Below are 25,061 nucleotides of genomic sequence, written 5' to 3' on the forward strand. Positions count from 1 at the left end.
TGTTTCTTTAATGCGGTTGTTTCTCTGAAAAGCACCTTTCACATACAACATACACCCCCCAGCCCAGTGGCAGACAAGGTTTATAGGGACCCAATCTAAAGGCAGTTTGTGTCATTATTCTATAGTCATTACAAAGCAATCAATAATCAACATCATAACAATAAGTTAAGGCAAAGACATTGTCTATTGCCAGTTTAAGAAATTGAGTTTGTATAATTCTCTTTGGTTTTCTGGGGGGACACTTTTTTTTTTTTTTCAAAGCTAGCTGAAAACTACATCTTAATTTTCCTATGCCTGCTTAATTGATTTACTCATTGTATCAGTTGCCGTACTGGAATTATCTTTACTTGAAAAAAGAGTAGGTCAGTTCATCATTAAGATAGCTACACAGGCCCATCGGAGGTACTCACGCACGAGTTTCATTTTATTTTGAAGGTCGTGACCGGAAACCAATTGATATTTTCAGTCTTTACTTTGTGACTTGACGGACAGAACTGCTCCTCGTACCGTCCAGCCTCCTTTCCTCTGCAGGAACACAAAAGCACAGCAATGAGAGGTGACAGCTGAGGGTCAGAGGCGCCTGTAAAACATCGCAAAGATGGAGGACGAGCTGGTGTCGGAGGATGATATCTGTAAGTAAAGACAGCTAGCATCGTTGTCCATTCCGCTGTGTGACTGCGGGGAGCGAGCTGTCAGCGGCAGGATGTCCGTGTTGACCACAGAGGGAAACGTCGCTTAAGCCAACGGAGGAAGGTGTAGCTATTCAGGACTGTTAACACGGTGTCATGAGGGTGAACAGGTCCGGGACTGACTGGTCATATATGATATATGATATGTGAAACACAGTATTGATTTTCTGTTACCTACAAAAATGAAACAGCCTACTGTCCTCTTTTTGCCGAGTTTGTTCTTGTAATATAATTAGGAAATTATTGTTGTTAGTGTTATTATAAGTGTAGTTTGAAAGACAAGCTTATTGAAGAACCTGCACGAGGATTTGCGCGAATCACCAGGAAGCCTATTGGTACATTAAAGGACGGTTTCACCAATTTTCAACTTCATTTCCCTATGCCATAGACGGACAATGTTCATGTCTATGGATTAGGGCTGGCCAATACAACGATGTTATGTCGTTGTACCGATAGGTTAGGTATCTGACATGGCATTAGTCAGGGTGGGCCAAAGTGGGGCCCGTGGGCCAAAGTTGGCCTACCATGAGGTTTGATTTGGCCCGCCAGATGTTTCTAGCATTTTTTTCTTTCTTTTATTATAATGTCAATTGCTGTTCATTCTATTTGATTTTTTGTGAGATAAAATGCTCACCCAGGATCCATAATTATTAATTGTGTTTTATAAGGCAGGCAGAGTGACATTTTGTGCAGGAAGTCAGTCAATCAAGGGATCTTGGAAACCATTTTGGTATTAAATTTCAGCTTTGGACCTCCAAGGGATAAAGTTTGGGCATCCCTGGCATATGTGCTATCTTTTCCTGTTTTTAAAGGCTGCATTACAGTAAAGCGAGGCAACTTTCTGAACTTACCAGACTGTTCTACTTGTTCTAATACTTGCCTTTACCTACTTAGTCATAACATCCACATTACTCATGATTATTTATCAAAAATCTTATTGCGTTAATATTTGCGAAAGTACCATAAGTCATCCCACAGTATTGTGGCAATATCAATATTGAGGTATTTGGTAAAAAATATTTTGATATTTGATTTTGTGGCCCAGTCCGAGCATTTATGAGGTACTTTTGCGGAGATTTCAAAATATTGAGATACATATCATATATTGTGACACAGCCTAAAAATATTGCAATATTATTTTATGCCTATATCACCCAGTCATACTTTGATCACATAGGTTCATAGTACTTCATTCCTCTGTGTTATAGTCAATGTGTGGTAAAGTGTCCACTATGCGCAACTTTACTATACTGTCTGTATTTATCAACCAGGTGCAATATATACAATGGAAAGATAAGATAAGATAATTCTTTACAGCAACGACAGCGCAATGACAGAAGACACTACAGATAAATAGGAAAAAAAAGTAAACTTAAAAAATGAGTTGCCTAGTTAAAAACTATATAGAATAAAAGTAAGAATAGAATAAGATTTAAAACCAGTCATGGAATTAAACTGGGAACTACAATAGCAACGCTCAGTGCAATACAGCTAATAATGTACACCTATAGTTTTAAGGCCCAATTTGAATTCAAAAGAAAAGAAAGAACAGACTAACGTTTGAAATCCCTCCTTTTCTATCATTCTTGACAGTGCTGTGGTCAGAAAAGGAGCTCCATGATGCTGCAAAGAGGAACGACACTGACAAAATGCAGGAACTGATCAAGAAGGGTGTGGATGTCAAGGCCAAGAATAAAGTAAGCCTGCTCAAACACAAACACTTTTTAGGCCTCGCCAGTCAATGCCCTCAAATTCAGTTGGTCTTTTTCACAGCAACCCTTTTTATTTCCATAGCAAGAGCTGAAACTAATAATAGTTATCAGGGCTCACTTTCACTCAAGTACACAATACTTGGTACACCTAAATGGAATACCATTGTTCATGTGAATTACACCTGTGCTTGTCTCTCTGTCTACTGCAATGTCTGCTGTTAAAAAGGTGCATGTACTCAAATGTAAGTTATTTGGTGCAACTTCAAAGGTTAACGCTACTGCTTTTTGCAGCAGACCTGGTGTTGGCATAGATTTAATATTGGCCTGGCTGATTAATGGAGCTGATTTTCAGCATACTGTATATTTGTTTGGTATTTGTGTTTATTGTGTCCAATTGCAGATAAAATAAATTAATCTTAAAATATGCTACTTTGGCTCTGATACAGCATTATTTCTCTGTCTGTAGTCAGCACTCAACACTGATGGTTACACATCAGAACTAATAGCCTAGCAGCACAGAATAATATGAATCTGCAAAGTAATTAGTGTTGTAGGCTGGCTCCAGGCCATGACAAAAATGTGAATGGACACGGAGTGCCAAAATGAACATGAGTAATTTATTGTAATGAACATAAGAAACTAAACAGTAAACTGCAAGATGAGGTGTGTATGTCAGTGGTATCAGTGGTGTAAATGCGGATGTGTGGAGAGATGGTGTTGTGCAGGTGTTTGTGGAGCAAAACAATAGTTAACAAAACCAAAAAGGTGCAGGCACTGGTGACGCTGATGAGATAGAGAGAGAGAGAGAGCCAGCCCAGTTAGAGGCTGGACTCTTATATCTGTCAGAGCACTAGGCCCAGGTGCTCCAGATCTGGTTGTTTCGGCAATCACCTTCAGAGAGAGACAGGTAGAGGGTGTCAATAACAAACCTACACAACACTCATAAACAGCAGCAGGGGCCATCACACTAGTAACTAAATTTATCAAGTACATTTAGTCGAGGTGAAAAAACTAAACTGTACTTGAGTACAGTTCTTGGGTAAATCTGTGTTGAGACTAACTATCTAATATTGATTAAGGGACCAGACACACCAGATCCACATCAAAGAAGTGATGATCAAGGTTAACTGCTGAGTTGCCTTCATGTTGCCTGTGTCTTGACCAAAAAACTGCACTTGAAGACATTGCATGGACTACATCCGAAGGCCAGCTGGCTGGAACGTTTGCTTCCTATGCTAGCAGGTAGTAGCAGTCTATAAATATGCAAACCGTTGTTTTGATAAAGCTGTGTTGTTACAACACTCTTAGAAATATAGCCTCTTCTAATCGAGAGAATGTCTGATTTAAAGTTGCAAATGGCACTGGTGAAAATGCGGAGGTGAAAAATAAGGAGAAAATGCACTAAATGGGTGAAATCATGGATATTACAGTGACGGGCTCAAGGTACTTTCCCTTTCTTTTTCTATTTCTCTTCACGTGCACTAAATCACGTCATTGAACATATAATCAGAGTGATATGTCTCACCGACGAGCATTTGCCAACATGATACATGCAATATGCTCAGTTGGTTGAAAAAACACTGGAAAGGTCTGACCAGTGCCAACAATGGGGGACACACCACAATGACTAGGGCCACAGATGCTCACAGACGGCCCCAATATTGGCTGAAAGCCAACCGTTGGCCTGGTGTGTCAGGGCCTTAACAGATCCCAGAGTCAGCCCTTTTGTTGCGTTATGAGGAGAGCCATGGTCACTCACACCTTAACAACCCAACCTGCTCCTGAATCTCAGCCACTCTACCTTTTAGTTATCTTTACAAAAGTCATCTCAGATACAGAAATGTAACATGTATTGAATCTATGTTAATCTGCTCAGACAGACTTGAGTTCAGACAGCCTCCACCTGGGACTGACACAGAACATATATGCTGGTAGCTTCAATATTTCTTTTCCTTCCCACAGAATTAGCTTGGGTCAGGCCATACCAATTGTTTAGCTGTAAACCTGTAAATTAGCTGTAAAGCTGTAAATAATTGTGGCCAGAAACTCACTCTAGTTAAAAAGAATTCTACAGCTTTGTTGTGAACTTCTGTCTCCACTGCGCAGCAAATAAAATTCATCCGAACCAGCCATAGAATTGGACCTGAAAGAATAATTTTTCTTCTACAATATGGCGTTGTCTGCAACAAGGTAAACACAGTCATGTCAGAGGCTCTGGAGTGGACCATGTGTCCAGAGTGTGAACTCATTAGTATGCAGGTTATACTGGATATAAATTACACTCTCCTGGCCTCCTGAACTCAAAGCCATCCTCTACACCTAAACAGTGACAGAAAGTCAAAATTGAAAACAAGTGACACTGAAACAAAACTTATACCTGAAAAAAGAAGACATAGAGAAAAAAAAATTCTATGCCAGTGTTTCCTGTTCAATGCCAAATTACATTTTCAATGCCAAAAATCAAGTCACTGTCCTGGCTTAATGTTTTCAATTACTGCATTAATTAAGTGTGAATTTTACTGATTTTTGTGTGCATGAATGATAAGCGCTGTCAGTGAACATCTCTTTCACAGGGTTTTGTAAGAAAGCCTCATCTGTTTGGTTTTAATGCTTATTCAAATACAGTAATCCTATAGAAAGATGTGCAATTCCATGATTGTTTTTAAATATGTTTAAAATTTAAAATTTAAACTATTTAAAAATATGATTGTTTGAAATGTCAGTGTCTCAATTTGATTAAATAAAACTTAAAATTAAAAACATGCAGATGCATGTTTTTAATGCAACTAAAAAAATGAAAAAAACAACAACTCTAAATCCTGTATGTATACTTCATTTACTTTGAGAGACTTTTAATGCACTAACACATTGGTTTTTACACAGTAGACACACAGATGCATCTTAATGGACACTATTGTATATATATTCGTGAACCTCCCTTGATGACCTTTCTTGAGAGTTTGACTTTTTAAAGTCATATTTTAACATGTAATTTCAGACAAAACACATGACATACAGTAAATAATGGCACATTAAGATACGCTAGTTTCAGGCCCCTAGTACTGTGCATGTGCAGTCACTGACATGGCTTATTGAGACACTTAACTATCTAAGGAACTAAGCCATTAGTAATGTAATTGGCTCCACCTGTGATGTCAGCAAACTGTCAGCTGTTGAAAAGGTCAACTATAAACTGAGGGCTGAGGTTTTATTGAACAGATAAACAGTCTATATTTGAGGATGTTGGTCTAATTTAGATGTGCAAGCACTGTGAGGAGCATGTATGTATCTCTCTGTCTCTCTCTGTACAGGTAGACCGTAAATCACTGCACTGGGCAGCAGGAGCTGGGAATGAACAGGCCTTACGTCTCCTTCTGGTCCATGACACTGATGTAGATGAGAGGGACACTGTATGTACACAAGATTTACCACTGAATTCAATTATTTCCTACCATCAAAATGTAACATGCTATTATGTTATATCACAAAACATAATACTGATAATACTGAGCCAGCTGCCGAAAGTCTTTACATTTACTGTAGTGACATTTCACAGTAATGCTTTTTTCATCAAGATAAACCTAAAAGGACATCAAAGTTCATAAGACACTGCTGCTGTTCTGAGCAGCGAAATACTTACTATGTGATAATTAAGAGAACAAGATCTAAAATGTTTTCTCTTTATTTTGACTTCAGAAGAAGTCACTGTAGCAAAGATTTATGAGCAAGTACAAAGGAATGTAAACAAAAGATATTAGTTTACACTGAGTGTATGTGGTGAGACTGGCACTGAGCCTGCTGCCACTTTTTACTTTACTCAGTAAGAAATCTTTCTAACATAAGAAAAACTAAAAAAACAATCACTCAGTAGGAAAGCTACTTTCTATACTGGTACTATGAGAGCTTCCCTGTCATAAAACAGTGTTTCTCAACAGTTTGGCATGAATGCTCTGCTTCTGGCATCCTGGTTTGGTCACTTAAAAATCCTGCAGATCCTGGTGTCCTGTGGAGCAAAGCTCAACTGTGAAAACAAAGTAAGAACTGCTTCATTTCATCATCACAGTAATTTATTATCATATACAGTAATTTTCTCACTGTTGTGTGTGTGTGTGTGTGTGTGTGTGTGTGTGTGTGTGTGTGTGTGTGTGTGCGTGCGCGCATGTGTGTGTAGGATGGTCTGAGTATGCTGCACTGTGCTGCTCAGCGGGGCCACATAAGCGTATTGGAGTTCATTATGGAGGACCTGGAAGACATCTGTCTCGACAGAGTTGACAAGGTGACTCCTTGCTTTACACTGTTTTCGATTTACAGACTGATCCTTACAGACTGTATTTTTGCAGAACTAGTGCAGTGCCGGTTCAAAACTTGCCATTCAACACAGGCTTTGTATGGCTTTATTAGAGGACATAAGAAATAAGAGATAACAGGAAAAATCGGATGAGACTGAAGGGAGGACATGCAGCAAATAGTCAGATTAAAACCCTGTAACACTGTGGTGAGGAGACAGCCCTGTACATGGGATGCACACTCTACCAAATGAGCTACAGGGGCACCCTGAAGTCTAAGATTTGAAATGTTGATTACATTGGTACTCTCTACACCGGACCACAACAACCAGTGAGAGGCATCCCAGAGCAGCTGATGCAACTTCCAATCAACGGTAAACATTCTAGCCCTTGACACTAACGTTAGCTAGCATTATACTGTTGACAGAATCTTAATACTTAACTCCAGTTCTCAATGAAGAATAGAAAACCTGTGTTGACCATCCAGACTGGTTTAATCTTCTGCTTTTGTTTTTTTTTCTCATCACAACTCGTTACTAAAGCAAGTTGTTGCACCACGCAAATCTCCATTTTGTTAAGTCTGCTTCCCCATGATATCACATGACAGATTACATGTGAGCCCAGCTTCAGTCTGCAGAGCCATGAAGCCAGAGCGCTGAAGCGTCGCCCCTGCTGCTGCTCAGAGCAGTGTTTGCTGTTTATTTAAAATATATTAATATTGAATATGTTGTGTGTCCAAATTTCACCAAATTTAACACTGCAATTCAGCAACAGGTCCTCAGCAACAAACATGCTAAGTGTGAAGTAGATTGAATGAACAGTTTTTAAGATGCAAAGGACAGAGAAAGACAGACTGAGCTTCCTTGCTTTATAGTTAGCTATATGAGAATGTGTCTTGCTATAACAATCATTTTATTGGCTGTTATCAATATCATTTGCAAATACATATTTCCTGTATTGTACCTCATGTGTGTAAACTGCTGTCTCTCTGACCAGTCAGGGAAGACAGCACTTCACCTGGCTGCTGAACATGGACAATCTGAAGTGGTGGAGTTTCTGATTGGAATGGGTTGCACACATAGTTTGAAGGACAAGGTAGTTACACACACACACACACACACACACACACACACACACACACACACATATCAGTATTTTACTCAAGCAAACAATGGGCTGGGGGTCAAGACAAAAAAAGTATGTAGATATATTCAATAAAAACAACTAAAAAATGACAAGTTAGTCAAAAAACTATGCAAGTAGATAAAACAGCTAAGATGTTATACTTCAGTTTTGGCTGCCATGACCACACCTTGTCCGTCCTAACACAAACAAACAGTGCAAGCAGGATATGCTCTGGCTTTATATCCTGTGTATACTAGGCAAGGTAAAAAAGCCAGCTACATTATTCTGCTACTGCTACTTCTAAAAGCAGGCTCAGAGTAAATATTGTAATATGTATAAATACTTGTCACTAAATACAGTTAACAGATTAGAGAATTTAATAAATCCATCACATGATCACCTTGAACCACAGGTAGGAAGTATATATAGAAACTGAGCTATTCATTTGGTGCAATGAGTGGGATCAGATTGGGAGTTTATTAATTGTACAGCTGAGGTTAGTGGTTACCATGTATTTTGTAGGCTACCACATAAACATTCCATCAGTGTTGGATTTTGTTCTTTTTTAGGAATTATTGAGGAATTCCTTGGGGAGCTCCAAAGTGTGTAGTATTTAAGAAATACAAATATATAATTAAAACTGCAAGCAGTGATGAACGGGCCCTCACAGTCCACGAACGTTGGGGCATGCTGCTGTCAGGGCGTGCTGCTTACCCGACCCCATTGCCCAATTATTGTGTGCACGTGTCAACTGACCATGTTTCGGACAAACATATTTGTCTTGATAATAGCGCCACCTGCTGGTCATTTTTGGTGTGTGAGTTACAGGGGCCAGTCTATACCACCCCTATCAATTTCATATCCATGAGTGTTATGGTGTGGGCACAGTGCCAAATATTAAATTAGACTGGCACCAGACTGCCACCTAGTGGCGGATCGGTAAAACCAACCAAGTTTACCAAGTTTCGAGTTAATCCAAGCAACCGATGTGGAGATATAAAATACTTCAATTTAAACAGCGCCACCTAGTGGTCATCTGCCAAAATTTTGCACAGAGCCTTAGGGGGAAGTAGTAACCTGAGTTCAATGTCATTCTGACATAGCAATGTGGAGATATGCAACACATCCTGTTTGGAACAAAATCTGCAGGAAGTTGTTATTTGATAAGTTGAGTAGTCTTTGTAATATCAAAATTCTTTTAATATTTTTTTGTCAGAAGGGTCCACAGAAGCTGTGTGCAAAGTTTTGTGCAAATTGGTGAAATTGCCTGGGAGGTGTTTGAAAAAGTAGGTTTGCGACATTTGGCGAATTTTCGAGAAAAAAAAACGGTAGGCGGAAATGGGCGAGGATTTTTCTGGGACTTGATATGTTATTTTTCTGTAGTCAGTAGTAGATGAGTGGTGGAGGAAGTACTCAGATCCTTCATTTATGTAGAAATATATACAACAATGTAACACTTTATTACAAGTACAAGTCCTGCATTCAAAACCTTAGTTAAGTAAAGGTATAATCAGCTGAAGGTACTTGAAGTATCAGAAGTAAAGCACAAGTTCTGCTGTCAAATGACCTGTGTGTGGTTAAAGCTTTACAACAGATTTTAAATTCTCAACAACAACTGACTGACAAACGTGACATTATTATCTTTTTTTTCTTTCTTTTTTTTTGTTATGCTCAGATTTAATGATATTTTTATGCAGATGGTGGTACAGATGGCCTTGCAGACCATATGTGGGCCAGATGATTTTAGTAACTGTGGGTGGGGAAGAGGCCAGGAGACCAGGGAGTTTCTTCAGGATATCAGAGATAGTAGCACCAGGAAAGCAGTGCGTAGTCGCGTTCGCGAAGCGGATATTTCGGATTAAAGAGTCTCCAACAATTAAGGCGAATAAATCTTTGAACCTCGCACAGCAGACCAGAGAAGAAGTCTGTAGGGCGCCCACATTCGACCGATTCTGCCAGACCCAGGACTATGGGTCTGGCGGTCTTCATGGGTCTTAATTCGACAACGAACAGTTTGGCTGTTGAATTAAGAGGTAAAGGAGTGAAAGAAATGAAAAGTAAGCTGGAGCGCAAATTTGTGCACCTACTCCATGACACGTCCTGGGTTTTTTTTTTTTAACTGTGATGTCATTTAGTCCTCCGTAATAGATACAAGGGCGAAGACTCCCATCCTTCTTCCCCACAAAGAAGAAGCCAGCCCTGAGGATTGTATATGTACTCCTCCATCAACTCTCTCTCGGGGCGTGACAGGTTGTACAGGCGGCTGGAAGGGAGAGGTGCACCAGGGAGCAGAACAATGGCACAGTCATATGGGCGGTGAGGTGGCAGAGACAGAGTTCGTTCCTTGCTGAACACTGGCTAAATCATGGTAAACTGGAAGCGCAAGAGACTGTCTGGTCATGTTGGAGTGATGGAGGCAGATACCTTGACAGTTGTGACGGCAGAGTGGAGACAGTGGGAGTGGCAAAAAACGCTCCAGCTGGAAAAGGAGGCATAGACACCAGTTCATGTGGGGGCACCGCCCATCTAGTGTGTTCACAGTCTTGGGGGTGTTGAAGGTTTCAATGGGGAGTCCACAAAAACATGAATGGGTAGCGACTGTAAGGGAAATTCTCCTTTCTAATTCTCAGAATTTCAGAATCAGAATTAAATACAGTGGTTGCATACTTTATGACAGTCATTTTTCCCAAAACAATGACCCCCTGCTGTTTGTTTTGATCATGTCTTTGCCAGGGCAGTAGCCATTTGCTGTTTTATTGAAATGTAAATGTCATCATATCTACCTTCCTGTAACACCTCAGGAACCCCCTCATATGACTTTCTGACCCTTACACCTTTAGGGAGAATCTCCCCATCTCCTCTCACATCCTGATATGGTCTTTATAGTACATTGATTACTGAATGGAAAACTATTTAATTTCTCACACGACTCACGTGACCACTGGAGAGATGCTGAAGGTTGATACTTTTATTTTTGATTTATTTAACCTTTATTTTGACAGGGTAGATCCATTGAGAGCAAGCTCTCTTTTTCAAGGACGCTCTGTAGCACACAGAGATCAACTAAAACATCAATACAACACAGTAAAAGTACAGTTATAAAGATACGAGCTGTAGGACTGGGAATGGAGGTAGTCTGGCTCACCAATGTGCCTTTGTTCACTGGCGGGCCAGACCTTTTGGCAGCGCCGAGGAGGAGGTGAGGTAGTGTCGGGGTTGTCCACAGTAAATGCAGAGTTGCTTATTGACTCGGCGTTGTTGTTCCTCAGGAGTCAAACAGGTCCTCCCCACCTGCATGGGTTCCTCTGGAACAGCAAGGGGAACTCTGGAATCCAGGTGGAATGTTGGGAGCTCTGAGGTATGGGCAGGGAGTGAGAAAACTGACTGGGTGTGGAGCTAGCTGGTCTGAGGATGGAGGATGCCTTTTCTCTCTCTCGCTCTCTCTCTCTCTCCCTCAATCGATGGGAGGTCTAGGCAGATAGCTAGTGAGATCAGCTGCTCTAGAGATGTTGGTTCTTCCCTAGATGCTAGCTCATCCTGTAATCTCTTAGAAAGACCCCTCAACATTTTCTACATATTTAAGCTGTTTTGTGTTTTTCAAAAGAGTTAGCCTGATTTGATTGACTGCTTCACTGATGGTCAACCAGGTGGATCTTCTGAGTCAGTTTTTTTCATCATAGCCTAATAAAACAAATCACAAATGTTCCTTTACAATCTGTATAGTATATGGCAGTGGATAAGATTGAAAGTTTGTGGTGTTGCTCATCGACCATAAAATATAAAACTTAGGATTTGGTAACATTGTTACTCAGGCTCACTTCTGGTGTAAAAATACTACTGTAGATAGAGTTAGTTAGATGACCACCATACTTTCACCTAGCAAAATGACTAGAACGTTAAGCCAACACACAAGGTCAGTGTGTAAAGAAATTATTCACTTCTCCTTTTTGGTGTAGATCAAGTAAAGTATGAAACCAGTAGTATAGTTACCAGCCCCTCTTCACATGTTTTGATGGATGCACTGTATGTGGAGGAAGTTGTCTGTGAATGGGCTTCTGGACATAATGTGTTGTTATGTCTGGACTACAGGAAGAGAACACAGCCATGCATCTAACAGCGAAGCGTGGCCACACTGAGGTCCTGCAGAAAATCATGGAGACTGGAGTGGACATCGATGAGAGGAATATAGTAAGTGGACTGGACTTGGCTGCATACTTCAAAGCCCTTTTTAAAAAAAAATTAAAAATCAATAATTGGCAGCCTGTTTGTATTTTCTCTGTGTTACTTTTAAATTTTGCAAAACTGGTTTCAGTTGTTCTTGTCCCAGAAATACCTTGTTTACTATAAACTGCACTGAACAGTGATTTCTTGCACTATGAAACTAATACATTTGAAAAGAAAAAAAGTTAAATGTAGGTCAAAATCTTTCTTTTCAGAAAACAGTAAAACCAAACATGAAAATGAGGACACTATATATTTTGAGAATTGTGACAGTCCAAGACTCCACGGCCGTGTGGTCATGGGCAAGTCAAGCTCACATTTCTATATCTGTAAATCTGAAGTGATTCATCATTTAAATAATTCATCTCGTAAAAATACCAAATGCTTGCTTGTTCCCTCTTTTCAAATGTGAAGATCTTCTGCTTCTCTCTGGTTCATATCATTATATGATATGTTCTGTTCTGCCTGTTGGTTGGACAAATAGGATTTTTGAAGATGTCATTTTTATCTCTAGTAACCTTTGATGAGCGGTTCTCATTAATTCTGACATGCTGTAGACTGATCGCACAATTTGCTAATTATACAAGACAATTTGACTCTGTGTTCCAGACTGAAATGTACTTGTTGTGTTTTAAGGATGGTCTCACAGCCTTGCACCTGGCATCTGATGGAGGTCACTATGAATGTGTCAAAGTGCTGCTGGAGTCCCACTGTAATGTCAATGCACAAACTAATGTGCGGTTTGTTCATTTAAAGTCATTATATGCAATAAACACAAGAGAAAATATTTTGGAATCTTTTGACAGTCTGAAAGAGACAGGGTTTAAAGCCCTTTTGCCTTCTATTTGCAGAAGAACATGAGTGCTCTCCATTATGTGGCACTGCATGGCTTTGACAGAGAGGCCAGTTTGCTGCTGGAAGCAGGAATCAACATAGATGCTGTAAACAACGTAAGCAACGTCAACTCCCATGTGACATGTTTCTTGTTCTGTATGATATATGAAAAACTCTCCCACTGAGAAGGTTAATCCACAAATGTAGTAAGAATGCATGAATACATATAGTATATAATATATATTTATATATATATATATATATATATATTTCTCTCTCTATATATATATATATATAGAAATTGGTGCAACATGACCAGATAAAAAAGAGAAAAGGGGCTGTGGTATTCCCTTTTTCTATAAAGGTAGAAAACCTACATCAACCACAATGCACTGCGTCACACCGGACCAATTAACACTCCCACTGATGGATGACAGTCTGTGGCTGTGTCCAAATTCAGGGGCTGCAGCCCTCGAAGTGCGTATTTGAAGGCCAATTACGTCACAACGCTGTGCGAAGGCTGTCCAAATTCGAAGGCTCCTTCAAACGCAGCCCACAAATGCAGCCTGCCATTCCCTCTTTTCGGAGGACGCACCGCTACTATCCTTCGCGGCCTCCCATATCCCAAGATCCTTTGCGCACCGCTGCTCAGTCCCGAAACAGAAGAGGAAGCAAGAGAAAATGGCGACATCAAGTGGCGCAGACATGACATTCAAATTTAAGTAATGGGTTTATACTCGGTTTTTAGTTATTTGAACATCCAACGCCAGATATGACTATAAAACCTTTCAGTTAAAAATACTGGTAATGCTATTGTAAATATAGTTGTTATTCACCAATGGGTTAATGTTTATTTTGTAATGTTGATAATTCAATTTAGATTTGACACGCAAATGAATGTACACGTTTGATAGATTTGAACCAAAACAGACTTTAATGCATGAACATCTGGTGAGGCAACCAGGAAATACTCCAAAGGCTAGACCGTCCCATTTAATAATGGTGGACGCGGCCTTCAAGGTCTCTCCGAAGGACCCGGCCTCCGTGGGCCGCAAAGGCCGCGTCCTTGAAGGCTGCAGCCCCTGAATTTGGACACAGCCTATGAGTTGGGTGGGAAACAGTAAAGTTGCCAGCAGGAAACAAACAATATGGTATTACAGCTGAACAGTAACTAAGATACGTCTATGAAAACATTTCAGGAGAGAAATAGACATTGAACAGGATGGTGGTGTTTTTTCCGCCTCTATTTTCACCATACTGGAACAGTACTGCGCAGAATTTCAGTTCCCAACCTTTTCTCTATTGCAGATAGACAGTATACTAAAATATGTTTCTGAAAACATTTTAAGTTAGAAATAGGCAGCATAGTAACAGAATATGGTTAATAGTTTATCAGCCCTACTTAGTTCAGACAGTTTGATCAAAGTTTGGTGAGAAGCCCCTCACTCAATCCAAGAGGGAGAGAGTGGCAGCTCTCTCTACCAAGATCTGACTATATGCAAGTTTACAAAATGCCACCAATGTTAACATTGTTCAGTTGCATATACTAACACTATAGTGATACAAATCTAGTTGAAAATCGGCAAAGTTGCTGTTTAACCTCCACTGGTAGTAATAATAAGACACTGTGGCAGACTGCATTGTATGCTGCTCCCTCCTTCCCCGCCCCCCAAAGATAAAGATACGACGGGGGTACACTAGATTGACTAGCTTAAAGCAACAAAGAGACCACACCAATTTTTGCAGGGATGGTCTCATTTTTCTATGACAAAACCTTCAACAGTTCTACACAGTGGCTTTAAAGATAAACTTAATTATATTTCATCAGGATTGAATGAATTTGATCAGGACACCATCTTCCTACATAGCTAGCAAGCTACATCCATGAAAAATAGAGAAAGAAAAATGGTCACAAAAAATTTGTGGATGAGAACGAAGGAGGTGCACAAGTTATTAGGAGGCGAAGACAAACTAAACCAACGTTAAAGAACTAGCTGTGACAAAGTCTGTCTATTGCTTCACCTCACATCTGCTGTGTCTCAGGCAAAAAGCTGCACTTGAACACACCACAAAGACTATAGCTGACGGCCAGCTCGCTTGTACGTTCTGCTTGTGAGAGAGGAAATCATTCTATACCACCAGGTGGCAGTAGTCTGTTTTTATCTTTCAAAAGGGGAAACTGGAAGACTCATTGTTTTGATGAAACAGCGTTTTTTGACACCACTGTCGTTAATATAGCAACTTCTAATCAAGAATACGTTTGATAAAACTTTGCATATAGCACTGGTGAAGAGGCAGAGTCAAATTTCACTCATCAGCATTTAAAAACCCACATCGGTGATCCAAGTGAAATTTGAGCATTTGGGTGCATCAGTAAGGTTTTTTTCTTAAATTCTAACATGACTAAAGAATCATTTGTATGATCTTTGAAACTAAAGGAGACCATAGTGGCTCCTTTGAACAGTGGGCAGTCTTATTATCATTCACATTTTAATTGTCTTCTTTGTTGTGTTTGAAACAGCATCACAACACAGCGCTCCACCTGGCTGTACTCAACAATCACTCAGAGGTTGTGCGGCTGCTTATAAATGCTGAATGTGACCTGGACATGACTGACAGTGTGAGTACAAGCTACAGCTGCACTGGTACACATCACAGAACCTTAAGCACCCAGCTCTACATGACCTCTGTGCCCACATTCATTTAAGGAAAGCATAGAATGCTACATGCTTTTCTTTTTTTTTTAAGTAATTTTTTGGGCCTTTTCATGGCTTTATTGACAGGACAATGTGAGAGGTGACAGGGAATTGGATGAGCAGCTGCGATCAAACCCTACCAACTGCTGCGCTGAAAACTACATGCTTTAAGCAGCACAATTCACAATGACCTGGTGATGGTCCTATAGTGCAATAATATTACCTAACAGATTTCTGTCACATGGTTCCACAGAGACAACAGACTGCTCTGCACATAGCAGCAGAGCATGGTTGGCAGGCCACGGCTGAGATGATGCTGATCTCTGGTGTTAACCTCAGTCTAACTGACAAGGTACCACACAGCACACAATTTCACTCAGGACAGAATCAAGCTTTTCAAAAGTCATGATGTGCAGCTTTTGTTCATCTACTAATTTGTCTGCTTTTTGATTATAATCAAACATTTTATATATATTTTATGTATGTGCAGTAGTGGGAGAAGTATTCAGATTCTTTACTCAAGTAGCAATAAATTAAGACAAGTGAAAAGTGGTAAAGTATGCAGAAGAATTGCTTTCCATATTGTAGTATCGTGACACTTATTATTACTGATGCATTCACATGTACTACTTCATTTTATCAAATAACGTCATCACAGGTTTTTGTTGAATAAAATCTTTATCTGGTAAGGAACTAGTAACTACAGCTGTTACATAAATGTGTGGAATGGAAAAAGTACAATACTTCCCTCAGAAATCTATTGAAGTAGAAGTAGCGTACAATTGAATACTTAAGTAAAGTACTTTTTTAGTCTCATTCCCAACACTTTCGGTGGTGGTCAACCCGACTGACAGTCTGAAAGTGTCAGTATTTGACAAGTCGAGATGAGATTAAAAAATCCACTATCTTGCAAATAGGAGCTTTACAGACATTACTTAAGTTAATGTACTTCATTTCATAATTATTTTTGCCATTTTGTAAACAAACAAATTCAATGATTGAAAAGGAGTGTTGTAGTCACCCTCACAGCTAGAGGTGCAGTGGAGTGCAAATCCATATAATCTTAGTTAATACCAACACACCTGAACCATTTCTTGGGAGACAAGACATTATTTCAAATGTCATAGTATACATTTAGTATACATGTTGTTAGCCTGATAAAAGAGGATAAAGGATGAGTATGGTATTGAATAAATGACATTTTTGTGGTGGTTTATGTATTACACTGTATGATATGTTATATGCCTTTCTTTTGTGTGTAATTCCTCTTTACTAGTCTAATTTTGAATTTACATTACCTGATAATATGAAGAGCAGAGTAATGTACTTCCTATTTGCTGTGTTTTACTGACTATGTAATATATACAGCAGGGGAAAACGTGTCTGGAGGTGGCAGCAAGAGGAAACCACGTAATCTTGGTCGACATGATCATTAAAGCTGACCGTTTTTATAAATGGGGGAAGGTGAGTTTATCTTAATTGCTTCTGGATCTGCAGTGGCTAACCTGGTGTAACTTAATCATTACACAGAATAACACAAAAACACAAAATAGCATATACTTACTTCCAATATTTTTCTTCTAGGAAACTAATGTTTTTGGTTTATTTAATTGTATTTTGTGTGACACTGCTCCGAGGTGTTGCCTTTGATGTGTGAGTGACAGTATGGTGATCTGCCAATGGCAATACAGGAGAACATTTTACCTGTCCAACTTTAATTTATCCAGAGCTCTACATCAAAGATCGAGTGGTGTGCAGCACACTGCTCAGGTAGGGTGTAATGAAAAAAAAACTAGACAAAAAAAACAGAGCTTTAAATGAGTAATTTAAAGAAAGCAGCTGCAGAAAGCAGCAGGTCCTGTGTGGAGCTTTGTGGAGCTCAGTGCCAGCGGAGGTTTTCCAATTTTAAATTATGAATTGGCACCACCAAAACATGTATTTGGCTCTTCAAGATTCCTTCTTTGATATAATTTCCACCTAATAGCAATTTTCTTGGACATCTACAGCATGTTTTTTGTTAACTTCCGATGCTTTGCACAGTAACACATACCTGTATGTTCACTAAGGATTAAAAAATGCTTCCCTTTTGGCTTCAGAATCACATGGGCAGTGAGCAGGACTCCTGGGTGCAGAGGCCTCTAAGCTTCAAGCAGGACCACCAGCCAGAGACACAGCATATTCGCTCTGTCCTGTGGAGCCTGGCCACCAAGCACCTCTGCCGGGGGGAATGGAAGATTCTGGCACAACACTGGGAGTTCACAGATGCTCAAATACGAGCAATAGAGCAACAGTGGACGGGTGAGCTACAGTATGCTGACCTCTTAAAAATGGTTTTAAACACTAGTAAGGTACACAATAGATCATTTTGCACATTAGTGGCTCCAACAGGAAGCTGTTTGATTTCTATACATTCATGTAATGGGTTTTCTATAAATTGAAAAGATTGTGTTTCCCAAACTTCTGCATTGGCTAATTCTCTCTACCAGTTGTATGAACTAAACCAGAATCATGTCTGTACATCAGCCACAACATTAAAACCACTGACAAGTGAAGTGAATACATCCACATGAAGGTTTCTCTGGAAGAACATTTAATGGTAACACAAGATGATCAATGTTCATCTGTCAGTGGTTTTAATGTTATGATTGTTTGGTATACATAATTATGGAGCTAGAGCCAGGAGTCGATTAGCTTGGTTTAGCATGAAAACTGAAAGCAAGGTGAACACCGACTCTGGGTCTGTTTCCCTCTGCCTCCTGCCTTTTTGCTAGGCTAAACTACATGATATGATATGAGAGTAGTATCAATCATTTTCTCTCACAAAAAAAGGGGAAGCAGCATCTCTTCCTAAAATGTTGTTATTGTTTGTGTGTATTGTCATATTTGTACCTTGATGCTTTGGCGAAATTGTTTCTTGAACCTTTCATGCTATTAAAGCCTTTGAATTGGGAACAAAAAAATGAGAGAGCGAGAGAGAGAGAGAGAGAGCGAGAGAGAGACAGAGGGAGATTCTTTTCAAAAAGATAGAGCTGACAGCTCACTCACATGAACAGGTCATGAACACAGGTTGTTCCGAATTATATCACCTATATCTCACCTGAAATGGCTGCATCCTAAATGTCCTTTATAATCTAGGACTATCTGTGTTGATGAAGGTTCTCAGCCATCCAGGTCATGGTAATTCTAAGTGCTGTCTGTCCTTCCTGGACTGTGCAGTACATATTGAAGAAGATAGAAGCCTAAACATTGAGGTGTACAGAAAACCTGCACACACAGATCAATACTTGTTCAACTCTCATCATCCACTGGAGCACAAGCTGGGGGTCATCAGAACCTTAAACCATCAGGCTGAGACCGTGCCCACAAAGACAGAGGGGAAGGAGAAGGAACAGAAGCACATCAGGGGAGCACTTCAAACCTGTGGCTACCCAAACTGGACCTTTGTCAAAACCTCTAAAAGATCCAGAGCAGACAGAGAGAAGGGGACAGAAAAACGTAACAACATTGTCATTCCTTTTGTTGTGGGAACATCTGAGAAACTCAGGAGGATCTTCAATAGAGATCCTCGCAAAATACAAATACCTGGGTGTTGACCTAAACAATAAACTTGACTGGACTGACAACACCGATGCCCTGTACAAGAAGGGCCAAAGTCGCCTCCATCTGCTGAGGAGACTGAGGTCCTTTGGGGTGCAGAGGACATTACTTCGAACTTTTAATGACACTGTTGTGGCATCAGCGCTCCTTTATGCAGTGGTCTGCTGGGGAGGTAGCAGCATGGACAGGGACAGAAAGAGACTGAACAAACTGGTCAGGAGGGCCAGCTCTGTCCTGGACTGTCCACTGGACTCCATAGAGGTGGTGGGTGAGAGGAGGATGTCAGTCAAGCTGACGTCAATCATGGACAACTCCTCTCACCCCCTGCACCAGACTGTGGAAGCATTGAGCAGCTCTTTCAGCAGCAGACTCTTACATACACTGTGTAAGAAGGAGCACTACAACAGATCATTCCCCACAGCCGTCAGACTGTTTAACTCAAGCACTACATGAACAGTCACTTTCCACCCACTTGTTTGCTTTTGTAAATATCTTGTGTTTTTCTATTTATTTTCTATTTAATAGTTAATATTTCTATGCATATTTTTCTGATTCTTACTTGTACTGTTGCACTTCGAGCTGTTGTAACGTGAATTTCCCCATCGTGGGATAAATATAGATAATCTTGATCTTAATCTTAATAAACATCATTTCCCGGTTCACTTCAAACCTACCAACACACTGAGGCAGAAACTTGTCCATCCTATAGACAAAACACCCAGGCATAAACAGAATGATGTAGTTTATGCTGTTCAATGCAGCCAGGACTGCACCATAAACCTCTCCATAAACAAATGACACAACACAGGAGGGCCAACTCCTCAGGTCAAGACTCTGCTGTCCACTTACATCTGAAGGAGACAAATCATTCCTTTGAGGACAACAATGTAAACATCTTCCAGAGAAGACAGATGGTTTGAAAGAGGAGTAAAAGAATCCATCTATGTCAAACTGGAACGACTGTCTTTGTACAGAGGAGGTGGCCTACGACATTACTTATCACCCACCTACAATGCAGTACTGAGTTCCCTCCCCAGACTGCTTAACAGCCAGTCACACCTGGGCTCACCTAGCCCCAGCAACCCACATGAAGGCCAGTTGGGTCAACTACCCACAAGTGGCCCTAACGACTCTGAAACTCAGAGCTCACACATGAGTTTAAAAGCCTGCCACTCCTCTCCAGTTAGTTAGAACTGAAGAAGCCTCTTGGATGAGAGGTGAAACATCTTAAAAAACTGAAACATGCACAGTTGCCTACGACACAGCACTAAGAAATAGGACAATCTGGTCATGGGTCACCTCTCCTGCCCGCGTCCTGGTGCTATCTCACTCCCTCTTCCTTTCCTTCAACGGGCTGCCACAGTAAAATGTTACCAGAGGGGACACTGTGGATTAGGCATCAGTTCGGGGACCCTTCAGACTTGGTGTCAGGTAGAACAGGACCCATGGTGTAAAAATAATCAATAGCTCAATTCAAAGTGAACTTTGTGTTTTTTTTATGTCTCACAATTTCTCTTGTTCCCATGCAAGGAATGTGGGAGCAGTACAGGGCTTAGTCTCACACAGACATGCACATGTGCAAGATGTACATAAAGTCCTGCGACACACAGACAAAATATATCATAAAATATGTTTATAGGCTAACACACACCCAGTTGGTGTTTGTTAAAAAATATTTTTACCTGGCCTGCTGAGTGTCTGTGAAAATGTTTAGTCGCACTTGACAGATTTTGGACAGATATGCGACCAAATGGTTGCAACCTGGAGCCCTGACTTTCAGCAGGATTCTTCTTACATCCAATGTGGATACTGCTGGTGGCAGGCCCTCTGGAGGTGAAGCAGAGCTCACAGCAGACTCTTTGTTAAAGAGATCAAAACAAGCATAAAATGTTTTCAGCATGGCCTCACACAAGATGGGGGTGCTCCTGCTTTTGTAGTCTGTGACGCCCTGGTTTGCCTACCACATATCTTTAGCGCTGTTGGTGTTGAGGTCCCTCTCCAGTCTCTGCTGATGTCTCCTCTTTGCCTCCTTGATCCCAGCTTTCACTCTTGCTCTGGTGGCGCTCCCTTGTCACCTGACCGAAAGGCAGCTTTTTGGCTCTGGATAGAGCTCTCACCTTTCCTTCCATCGAGGCCTTCTGGTTGGGGAATGGTCTTCCTGTCTCTGTGATCACCACGTCATCAACACTTTTACCAGTCTTTGCACTCAGAACAGTCCTGTAGGGATGCTGTAGCTTCTGTCCACACTAAATCAGTTTCAGTAACAGTAATCAGTTTTTTTGACCCTTTTTATCAGCTGAGAGTAAGCAGGCAGAAAAAGCAGGGAAATATGGTCTGATAGGCCAAAATGGGGGTGGGTTTTGTAAAGCATGAAGGAGCTACAAATGAAATTTCACAAATTGTAAAATCACAATAACTTTAACTTGATACCTTGATGTATTCTTATTCTGAATTAAACCTCTAGATATGAAAAGCTTCAAAGAGCATGGTCACCGAATGCTGTTAATTTGGCTTCATGGAGTCGTGATGGCGGGGGAGAACCCGATCAAAGGCCTCTATGAAGGCCTGGTGGAAATCTCACGGACAGACTTGGCAGGTGAGCCCATTAAACTGCACTGTGGTTTGTAGTCATGTTTAACTGTCCTTAGTGGTTTATGGACCCTCTGAAGGCTCATGATGGTTACCAAACTCAGTACGAATTTTGCCTGAAAAAGAGGTTGAAGCCTCCTGCATGAACAATGATCTTCATCGACATCTCTATAATAATTAGCTAGTTGGAGAAGTTGTTGTTGGAGATAACTTGGCTTTTTTCTCTTTCTTGGTTGACATTATCTTGTCATTTGTACTAGTGTTAGCCAAAACTCAGCCCCTGGCTGCCTACAAAATTCAACTTTTTGTTTAGTACACTAAAACAGTATGTTAGGTACTTCAATATGTTCAAAACCTTCATAAAAAAGTGACAGTATATGAATTGCATTCTATTTATGGGGAAATATTACAGTATGCAAACACTGCTATAGTGACAATAACATAACAAAACACCAGTGTTCCTTCTTCTTCTCTGGATCAGGCAAACTAGACACTGCAACAACATATTGCTGCCCTCTACTGTTTGTTATTAATGCTCCTTTTTTCAGTAATTTATGTTTAGTCTGTGCTGATATTCCATCAGTTTCTACATTTAAGTCCAGTTATCCAGGTCAAGTAAAGTGCACAGCGTAAAAACAGCTTCCTCCTTTGAAACAATGCAGGTTGATTTGGTGACTTATTTTTTACAACTGAAATGATATTTTTCTCATTAAACAGAGAGTAAAATATTGGCAAAATACCGAAAGTACTGAATTCCAGGTGCTGGAACCAGTATCATTTCAAATGTTAACAGTATCCAGCTCTATCTATTCTACTAATAACATGTAGGGATTGCATGGGCTGCTGATTGACATTGTTATGCTGGCTCAGTGTTATATTAAGGGCGCACTCATACCCAATGGGCCCAATGCTCTGTACCGTGCTGGTACGATTGTCCCTCCTCCCCAGTCTGCACTCACATTGCTCCAGCAGCAACCGGGCCTGAGCACAGTTAGCTATGGTACATACGTCATCACTCTGTAGTGCAGGCATGGCACAATGGAGAGCAACACAGAGAACACACTGACACTGTCACTGACAGCCCTCTCACATTCCTGGATTTCTTGATTATGCAAGGCGGTGTAATACGCATGATTATACTTTATATCCACGTTGCGCTACCTTGCTTGTGCTTGTGCATGAGCAACCATACCATACCGAAGCACGACTCTTCCAACCTTGCCAGGGCCAACAAAGTGTACCGTGCTTGAGCACAGTACTGAGCGCTCACACTAGTTAAACAAACGTGCTTAGGTATGGTACATATGGCCTAGTGTGAGTGCGCCCTGAGACTACTGTTTGAACTTCTGTGGTGTATTGTATTGTATGTAAAAATTCCCATCGTGATCCTTCAGGGGCTCCAAAGTGCTATGACAAATGTATTTATAGTTTTATGTATAGTTGTGTGCCAGTGACTATGATTTGGACAAACTTCATACAAAGACCAAGAATGCCCAGTAATGTAGCATTTGGGATGTTGTTTTCGCTTGTCCGTTCCCAGTTTGGCACTGTCTTTGAGGTGGTAAGTGTGGAGTGTCAATGTTGGGAATGTGTTGGTGCATGATGTCTCCTTCTTGTTTTGTTTCATCCAGAGTGCATCCGGCAGAAGGCAAACGCAGAGACCAGCTCTCCCAAAATGTGCTCTGCAATGTGATCACCACTGTGAGGGAGTGGGAAAGCAGCACAACAAATCAGAGATTTCACTTCACATCTGAACTTAAGTTGACTGTAAATATCTACAACTGAGCCCAAGAAAAAACTTTGTATGGCATGCCTTGTTTACATATTCCACAAAATATATTCTGTGATTGTTTTAAATTGGATTCACAGAGCTTTTATTTTCTTTTAGGGTTAGGGAAAATGATGTTTGTAACCTTTAAAATACCTGGTGTAAATGTAAAATAACACACTTTTTTATGCATGGAGTGAACACTTGCTGACATCAGTCATACTGTACTGGATCTCTACAAAGGGCTTTTTTTCACATTATGACTACCTGCTAATCAGTGTGATACAATAAATGGTGCTAATTCAGAACAGGGAGAAAGAAAACACACAAATGGATAAGGATACATCAGAATGCTGTTTGTTTTTCAGCTCAGCATTCAACACAATCCACCCCATGAAACTGATTGGAAAACTGGAGTAAGTATGCTTGAGTAAAGCACTCTTAGACTTCACAAACCGACCGCAGACAGGGGCACTCACACCTCCTACACTCTAAATTCTGAGCTCCCCCCCAGGGCTGTGTGCTCAGCCCCTTCTTCTTCTTTCTGTACACCCATGACTGCACTCCCAGACATGGAAAACACTCTATTATCATTTTAGGTACCTGGGAATGAGCATATAGTGAACCTGTCATGATTCTGGTTAAAAAAAAGCCCACAAATAGCTTTATTTCTTAAGGAAACAATAAAACAATATGCCTGTGCCAAATTATTGTCAGTTTTTACAAAGGAGTGATAGAAAGCATCTTGACTGGATTAACACCACAAATGGGCATGGCACAGGACAGGAAGACTCTGTTCTGATTACAGAACATCACTGGTACCATCTACAGAGCATCAGTGACATCAGTGAAGTGAGACGTCAGCACAGAGCCCAAAGACACTAAAAGACAACACCCACCCAGCCACAGTCTGTTCACCCTGCTGCCACCTGACAACAGGTACAGAAGTATCTGCTGCTGTACCACCAGACTACAGAGCAGCTTCACTCCTCATGCTGTGAGACTCTTTAACTCATCCTCCCCACTCAAATATAAAAACACATGTTTATTTTTATGACTTAATTATTATTGATCCATTTAAATAATTCCCTTTTTTAACAGTAGCATAAAGGTACTACAAACTACATGTCCTTATACAACCTTGTGTTATAATATAAAATAAATGAATCTTGTGTCTTGCATCTTCTCAGCTGTAATAATTACTACAGATTTAATTAATAGGGAACACCCAAATACTTTGTCTTAACTAGATAATATTACCATAAGATAATACTTCAGATTAACTTACACTACTTTCTTACTGTACATAATTACAACAAACACTAAAGTTTAAAGATTAAGTGCTTTTCTTCAGGTTTGACAATTCTGTTTTTAATTACTTTTACAATATAGTGACATTTTAAGTCACACATTAGAGACACATTTTACAATTCTAAGTGGCATATATTGTAGATACTCTGTGTCTGTGAGAGTGACTGTGTTTTTGACCGAAGGACCGATTTGTTACTAATGCAGTTTTTAGAAGTTGCTTAACATTTAATCTG

At 40.3% G+C, this 25,061-nt stretch overlaps 1 protein-coding gene across 1 annotated transcript; it reads left to right on the top strand.

Moving 5' to 3' along the window:
- The first annotated feature begins 495 nt into the window (after positions 1–495).
- On the top strand, positions 496–24,696 carry ankdd1a (ankyrin repeat and death domain containing 1A). Its single transcript, XM_084358059.1, has 15 exons — positions 496–632; positions 2,283–2,386; positions 5,713–5,811; positions 6,337–6,435; positions 6,573–6,677; positions 7,684–7,782; positions 11,902–12,000; positions 12,670–12,768; positions 12,885–12,983; positions 15,389–15,487; positions 15,817–15,915; positions 16,932–17,027; positions 17,660–17,861; positions 21,625–21,756; positions 23,381–24,696. Exons 1-15 carry the CDS (start codon positions 599–601, stop codon positions 23,440–23,442), a joined length of 1,527 nt encoding a protein of 508 aa, XP_084214185.1. The 5' UTR covers positions 496–598; the 3' UTR covers positions 23,443–24,696.
- Positions 24,697–25,061: the final 365 nt, after the last annotated feature.

Source organism: Pagrus pagrus (genome assembly GCF_965226575.1).
Source record: "Pagrus pagrus genome assembly, chromosome: 1".
Lineage (NCBI taxonomy): Eukaryota > Metazoa > Chordata > Actinopteri > Spariformes > Sparidae > Pagrus > Pagrus pagrus.

Excerpts from the sequence above, each read along its gene's own strand:
- ankdd1a (XM_084358059.1), top strand. The coding sequence starts at position 599 with ATGGAGGACGAGCTGGTGTCGGAGGATGATATCT. Across the intron at positions 2,387-5,712 it reads ATGTCAAGGCCAAGAATAAA|GTAGACCGTAAATCACTGCA; the intron begins GTAAGCCTGCTC and ends CTCTCTGTACAG. Across the intron at positions 12,001-12,669 it reads ACATCGATGAGAGGAATATA|GATGGTCTCACAGCCTTGCA; the intron begins GTAAGTGGACTG and ends TTGTGTTTTAAG.